Source organism: Ochotona curzoniae, unplaced genomic scaffold, assembly GCF_017591425.1.
Source record: "Ochotona curzoniae isolate NIBS_2020 unplaced genomic scaffold, NIBS_Ocur_1.0 contig_2294, whole genome shotgun sequence".
Taxonomy (NCBI): domain Eukaryota; kingdom Metazoa; phylum Chordata; class Mammalia; order Lagomorpha; family Ochotonidae; genus Ochotona; species Ochotona curzoniae.
In genome coordinates this window covers 4,635,768-4,643,310 of record NW_024465405.1, presented here as the reverse complement: position 1 = coordinate 4,643,310, position 7,543 = coordinate 4,635,768, and the positions used below count along the sequence as shown (strand labels likewise).

The 7,543-nt window shown below is 52.6% G+C and overlaps 1 protein-coding gene across 1 annotated transcript in view; it reads left to right on the top strand.

The window, feature by feature from the left end:
• Positions 1-1,339: 1,339 nt before the first annotated feature.
• Positions 1,340-7,543, top strand: part of COL6A3 (collagen type VI alpha 3 chain) — a 60,220-nt gene continuing 54,016 nt past the window's right edge. Inside the window, exons 1-2 of the mRNA XM_040972431.1 lie at positions 1,340-1,433; positions 2,657-3,274. Of these exons, the coding sequence (XP_040828365.1) occupies positions 1,340-1,433; positions 2,657-3,274 (712 nt within the window). The remainder of the gene's footprint in view (positions 1,434-2,656; positions 3,275-7,543) is intronic.

Sequence of the window (7,543 nt, the reverse complement as noted above, 5' to 3'; positions counted from 1 at the left end):
AAAATAAACATATATTTTAAAAAGCTTCACCTGTGTTCTAGCGATATTAGCATTTTCTTTTCTTAAGCCTAGCTAATATTTTATTGTTTGTGCACAGCACGTTTTTTCTGTTCAGGGGTGTTTTAGGTATTTCTACTTCTCGGAGACGCTGAGTAACGCCAGAAGGAACATGGCTGCACAGCATCTCAGTGAGGTCTTATTTCCAATTCTTTTGGACACAGAGCCCCAAAGACGATTGCTGGATCATGCTGTAACTACAAATTTTGAGGAATCTATACTGTTTTACATAGAAGTCACGCTGTTTTCAGCATTTTCCTTTAAAATATTTATTTATTTGAAAGGCAGACTAAGAGAGAGACACTTCCAACTTCTGGTTCATTCCCCCAGTGGCCACAAAGGCTGGAGCGGGGCTCCCATGCAGGCACAAGGATCCAAGCACTTGGCCGCCTGCTGCTTTGCCAGGCATGTTAGCAGTAAGTTGGAGCAGAAGTGAGCACCGGGACTCGAGTCAGCACTGTTTGGGGTCTTCATTGCAGGTGGTGGCTCTGCCCACTGTGCCACACAGCTAGCCCAGATGTGTAGCTTTTTCTGCATATGATATTGTGTCATTGGCAAGAAGAGGGAATTCCAGTTCTTCCTTTCCAGTTTCGATGCATTTTATTTCCGTTTCTTGCCTGACTAAGGTGGCCTGTTTCCCTTTTCTGGATCTTTCTTGCCACTGTGTGTGATGTTGGCTGTGGCGTCTTCGTAGGTGCTCTCCTCTCCGTGGAGGCAGTTTCCCTCCATTCCTGGTGTGTTGAGTTTATTCTGTGCTGAGTTTTGTTGCATAGCTCGTTTCCTGCATTCATGTGGTGTGTTGCTCCAGCTGGTTCTCACTTACGGCACCATGTGTGCGACGTAGGACCCACGTGACCGGGGTGTGTCCTCCTTTGGGTGCAGCATTGTGCTTAGGATTTGTGTGTCCACGTTCATTAGGGGTTTCTGGAATTTTCTCTTCCATCCTCTTGCCTGTTAGCATTTGTATCTTTCTCCCCCAGTCTTCTCTCTCTCTGTGTGACAATGGACAAGTGTGTGTGTATCTATTTTTGTCCATCTGTCAGCTGTCCTTCCATCATTGATCTGTCTATCCCCCATCTACCTCTCTGTCATCAACCTGTCCATTTATCAGCTGCTCATTTGCCGTTGGCCCCAATAATGAGTAGGAGCTGAAGTTGCCTGGAAACGTTGAAAGGACACAGAATGCGTGAGATTTTGAGGGAGTTGCAGCACGAGAGCCAAGATCTGACCCCTGTCCCGCCTTCCCTTTCAGGTACACACTTGGTGCTCACACAAGTTCACAATGAGGAAGCATCGGCACTTGCCCTTGTTGGCCACTTTGTGCCTCTTTCTCTCAGGCCTCTTGGTGACTCAGGCCCAGCAGCAGCAACAAGCAGGTAAGGCCCAGGCATGGCCCTGGATTGGTGGACAAGAGTCCTTCGGCAGCCTTGCACTTGCTGTGGAGCCTAGCTGGGCTCTTGGGTGGGCGTTGGTGGCAGCCCTTTACCGACACTCTAATGCCACGGGAGAGTCACTTTCCTTAACGTCTGGGCTTGCTACCTGGAGTGTGAGTGGTGCTGCTCTGTCGCTGCACTGGGTGCTGGGTGTAGCAGCGTTTGAGTCTTGAGGGCTGCATTTCTTGAAGGGCTTTGCCCTGTCTCTGAGCTCATGGAAAGTGACGGAGAGCGAACATCGTGTTCCCTGGCAAAGAGACTGCCTGCTCCTCCATCTTCACCCAGGTCACTGGCCCTCTAGAGAAGCCGTTACCAAAGCCGTCTAGAAAGCAGAATGTGATAAACCCTATCAAGGGTTGACCTGGACAGGATGATAACATCGAGCCATGCTCCGCACGGGGCAAGCAGCGAGGGTCTGGCTCGGGTCCAGCTCTCCATGGCCCAATGCCTGGGTGGGATTCTCCGGCCAGGCCAGGCCCCACTCAGTGGAGGAGGGATGTGGGCTGGGGTCTCAGAGCAGCAGCTTGGTGCTGCGCAAGGCCCAGCTGGACCACAGGTGTCGGAGGTGTCCTTCTTGTCCCTTGAGGGGCCATGGTTCTCCTGTCTAGGGGCTGAAGGCTGCCGAGTGTCGGTTCAGACATCTCTGCTTCTGAAATGTGTAGAACTAGTCGGAGACCCTTCCTTCATGTTCCACGTCTAAGGAAAATGCAGACTTCCTCCTCTCTGTGTACACACAGGGCTTCTTTGCTAAAGGACATGCGTGTCTTATTTTCCATGCAAATGACCCTGGGCACTGGGTGCTAGGTAAGGGCCACCCTTAGCGGCTCTCACGTTTCCTTACTGTCCAGACCCAGCTTTATGTCTCAACCCAGAGTGAGTTCTTAAGGAGATGGCCAGTTCATCTGTGATCCCGGGTCCCTCTGGCTGCTCATGTGTGTTTGGGGCTCAAAGAACTTTGAGTTCAAAGGGAGCCCCGAGTGTGCTCCTGGCCTGCCTGGTGGCCGCGGAGTGTGGACCAGGCTCCAGGTAAGGCAGTGCTGCAGCTGGCGTGTGAATGACTCTGTGACAGCCGAGCGCATGCTGGCTCGGCCTGGGAAGGTGTCGCGCTGAGAGGAAGCGGTTGGTCCAACAGCAGAATGAAGCTAAACCCATGTCTTCTCTTAAAGATGTCAGAAACGGCTCTGCTGCTGACATAATCTTTCTAGTGGATACCTCTCGGAGCACAGCCACGAAACAGTTCCAACTTGTTCGACAGTTCCTATATGATGTGATAGAATCCTTAGCCGAGGGAGGCAATGATTTCCATTTTGCCCTGGTCCAGCTCACCGGAAGCCCACATACCGAGTTCCTGTTCAATACGTACCATACTAAGCAAGAGGTGCTCTCCCACATCTCCAACATGTCCTATCCTGGGGGCAGCAACGGGACTGGACAAGGATTAGCGGACATAATGAGCAAGCACCTGACCGCGGCTGCTGGGAGCCGGGCCGCCGCCGGAGTCCCTCAGGTTATCGTAGTTGTGACCGACGGACGCTCGGAGGGCAGCCTCGCTCTGCCCTCAGCGGAATTTAAGTCTGCTGACGTTAATGTGTATGCAATTGGAGTCGAGGACGCAGAGGAAGGAGCGCTGAGGGAACTAGCCAGCGCACCGCTCAATACGCATGTGTTCAACCTAGAGAATCTGACCTCACTTCATGACGTGGTAGGGCAGCTGGTGTCCTGTGTGCGCACGTCTGTGTGGCCACAGAGGGCTGGGGACACGGCAGCTCTTAAAGACGTCACAGGTACCGGCTACTTGCCATGCTGTGCCCTGCCCTGCTGCTGTTTGCGAAGTGCTAGCTTTGAGGCTTCGCGCGGCTCAGAGGCAGAGGGGGCTAGGCAGAAGATGGGTACCCATGGGGTAAAAACAAAGGTTTGCATGTCCCCTGTAGGGCCCAGATCCCAAAGATTGCTCGCCTGCATCCAACAGGGCGTCCTTGCTCTGAAACGATCGCTGGTTTCCTCCAAAAAGACTACACTCTGGTAGCAGCCCACCGCCCCTGGGAAAGACCGCCTCTCCTGGCCAGGCAGACAGCTCAGAAATCCCCTTCCCATCTGCTCTGAGAGGGGTGGGGCCCTGTGTCAGGAGGTGTGGGTGCTGACGGCAGCAAGAGGGTGTTCACCTGGGTGTCCCCAGTGTAAGACCCGAGGGCTGGATGTGATCCAGCCTGATTCTACCTGGAAGACACTGAGTTCTGGATGGCGCCTGACATGAAGGCAGCAAGGGAGCTGGAGTGGAGGCCGCATGCTTGGCCCTGGGTCTGGCTTCCCACGTGGCCTCCATGCTGTTAACCATGGCTGTGTCCACAGGGACACTTGCAATTCTCATGTCCCCAACAGGGCCAGCTCGAGGCACTGCGCCTGAGCAGGGCACCAGCAGGCCACTGTGCAGTGGCTTGTGTTGAGCCCCTTGGCCATTAAGCGTACTGAGCTCTCCCTTCAGGCCTAGGAGCCTGGCATCCCAGATGTCTCTACTGTAACACAGATGTCCAGGACAAGTCATCCTTGTGGGTGGAGGGATTGCCCAGTGTCAGAGTCCGAGGTCACACGTAACAGTAGGTGGCAGCGAGCTCTGGGCAAAACGGACAGAGGAAGGGAGAGACGGCTCCAGAGGGACTCCACACGTCCTGGGCCAAGCGAGGGGTTACCTTTCTGAGATTCAGAGATGGCTGGGTGGGAGAAGCAGGGAGCTCCAGTGGGGCCGTCTGGCAGGTGAGTGGCTCCATGGGCAGGCAGGTGTGTGGCTCCACAGGACTGGCAGGTGTGTGTTCCACGGGGCCGGCAGGTGTGTGGCTCCACGGGCAGGCTTGGAGACTTGGAAGGAACTGGAGTTGAAGAGACTGGCAAACTGCTGAGGGTGGAGACAAGGTAGAGTGTGCAGTGGGAAGAGTTTCAGGTGATGCTTATTTTGTGCCTGGCAGCTGCAGGTGTCACAGACAGGGGCCAGTGCGGATGGGGAGGCTGGGCAGCTGAGAGCCCACACATGCAGACAGCAGTCTCTGGTGATGACCATGGGGCGTGTGCTGAGGGCACAACTTAGCATGCTGTCAAGGCAATCAAAGATTCCAGAACTTCTTGAGCCAGAATTCTTGGATGAGCAGAGGGTGAACAGGCGACTGGGGCCGTGTAGGCTGCACGGCAGAGGAAGGCTTTGACCCTAGTGGGGGCAGGAGCGCTGCTGCCCTGCTCAGGGGGTCTGTGTCCCCTCAGGAAGGGAGTAAGACAGGCCAGCTCGTTCGTCTTTAGCTCTGGGAAGCCTGCCCTGTTTCCAGACCTCTGGCACCGTGGACAGGCACCCATCCTTCCCGATTACAGGAGGGGTAGGTGGCAAGCATTAGGACGTGGCAGGAGAGCTGCAGTCTTCCTGGTTCACTACACTGCCTGAATGTAGGGGCCACACCTGACACACGAGAGGACAGCGGCAGAGGCCAGTAGCTCAGGACACAGTTTTTCAGTGAAGTCTGGGCAAATGCACAGGAAGCAGTAGTGGGGTTTGCCTTTCTGGCTCGCTGTTGAATCAGCGGCCAAGCCCTGTGATGACCACAGCAACTGCTAAGCGACCCTGTTCATCTCCCCAGCCTGTGTCCACACGTAGGATGAAACCTTTGTTTTTATGCCCAGGCAGCATTTCTGTCGTCTCGTGTCCCAGCCGCCGGCAGCCCGAGGGTGGAGGAGCCACCCGGGTCACCTTTCCTGATCCGCGCCATGCTGCAAGCCTTCTGGCCCCGTGTTTCACTGCATGTTTGCCAGAAGCAAAACCCTCTGCTTAGAGCGTTGGGGAAAGGCGTGCAGGCAGGAATTAGTGAGACTGCCTCTTCCCAGGGTCTTCCTCTCTTCCTGCCTACCAGGGACTATTGTTGATTATAAAACAAGAGCGTTTCACTTGCACTATGTTAGTGATTACAGCTGCTTTAAACAAGCTCTTCCCAAGTGCCCAATCTCCCACGGAAGCTTTGTATTCTTCTAGAAACGGATAGCACTGAGCTACAATTCCAAAATGAAAGCTCAAAGGAGATTTGTTTTTAAGATAGGAATAAAAAAAGCCCATAAAGATGGAAATTTGTGTTGTGCGTAGGGAGTATGAACGGAATCTGTTTTTCCCCATGTGAAGAGGCATTGCGAGGTCTAGGTAAGCCTTCACCCACACGTGTGTGTCCAGGAGACCAGCCCTTCCCCTGGGCCTCACGCAACTTTCCCAGATGAAAGCAGAGAGCGCTGCAGAACTAGAGCAGAGAGCCAGGCGGCCGTGAAAGCTGAAGCTTGCAGCTAGCCCGCAGGGGTCGCACGGCTATGTCGGTCCCTGATCTGCCTCGCTGAGCACGAGAACCACGGCTCCTGTGTCTCCCGAGCCACGGCTCCTCTGGATAACAAAGCATGCTTGTGTGTGTCTTCTTATGTTGTGTGTGTCAGAGGACAATGTTCGGTGATGACAAATTATCCAACATTTTTATGACCCACTGCTGGAGATGGATGTTCAGCTGTTTAGGAGAGGAGGGCTAAGGATTTCTCCTTGGTGCCACTGCTAGAAGTTGCTGCCCAAAGTGGGGAAATCGGTGAAGAAGACAGAACCAGACCGTTTTATTTATAGAAGGACTGTACCAAGCATATCCTAGCTCAAACTTCCTCAAATGCCTTGGCATGTGTGGTAAATTCTTTTGTGGCCAACCTAGAATTCATCTAGGGATCTTACACATCGGCAGGGGAGTGGCTGGAACTTGGGAGTCCCAAGGAAAAGCCAATCTTATTGTTTGTGTGTGTGCACCTGTGCACACACATTGTAATTGCTGCTGCAAAGTTGTATCCTTCTCGCAAGATGTCGGAGCAGGGATCGCCCAGCAGCATCTCCCTGCCGGCGCACTGCTGTCCCAGCTCTTGCAGTCCCTGTACGAGCTCACCACTTCGTCAGAGCTAAACTTTCCGATTTCTTTTCTTTTAAGTAAGATACGATTTGTGCTATTTTGCACAGTGAGAATAAAAACAATTCCACCAGAACAAGGAAACATGAACGTTAATGTCAATTATTCATTGACATTCAAAGATCAAAATGGACGGCCTCACATGTAAGGTCCATGCTTACACAAGAACTCTGGCTGTTGTGAGCAAAACTTCCCTTATTGAAACCTGTGCAGAGTCACAGCCCTGCTTTGTAGAGCCCTTGGTTTGTATAAGCATTCCTCGCTCAGTGCTTCTGTGTAGCCCCCATTCTCAGAAACAGGCAAGTTCATTGTCACCAGTGTGGGCAGCCGCTCTGTGTCCCTTACGTCACCCCGAGGTTATCCAAACTAGGGGCTGGTAAGATGCTCGTGGTCCTGCTGGGTCATCAGTGCAGGCTGTCATAAAAATGAACTGGATAATTAGGTCATGACTGGTTTCGTATCACTCTGCTTCATGTTGTTCTGCATTCCCTGACGGATACGGAGGCAAAGGCGCAAATGAACAAAGCACCCAGCCGAGCTCAGACCTACACTGGGGTTTCACACTTCCTGTGAAAAAAGACAAACCGCAAATTCACCGAAGTATCTTTAAAATTGAAATTTTGAATGTAGTTTGTTGATTTACAAAGATACACATAAGATGAGAAGTCGAAAAAACCTGAGATTTGCACCGGAAGTACTTCTAACCCCTCGAGGAAGTAGGAGAAATGCCCAAAATTTAGAGGTCACCTTTATACTGTTTTGTTACTCTGGTCATCTGTCTCCTCCCGTGTGGATGAGAAGCCACGACTCCATGCATATTTAGTAGAAAGTCGGACAACAAGCTCTTGAGATTTTTCCCTGTGGAAAAAAGAGCAGACATAACCTTGCGCTAGACACCCCTCGTTCACGCCGTGGTGTCTGAGAAGTTGCCTCGTAGCCTTCAGAATGCAGAACCCACGAGATCACCTGCCCCCATCGCCGAGTGTTTCATGTGTCTGTATCTCGTGTTTCTTACGGGTTTCCTAAGAAACACGCGGCACTCCGAGGAGTGCGTGTGGTCACCGGTCCTAACGCTTTCACGTGTTTTTGCATTTCTTT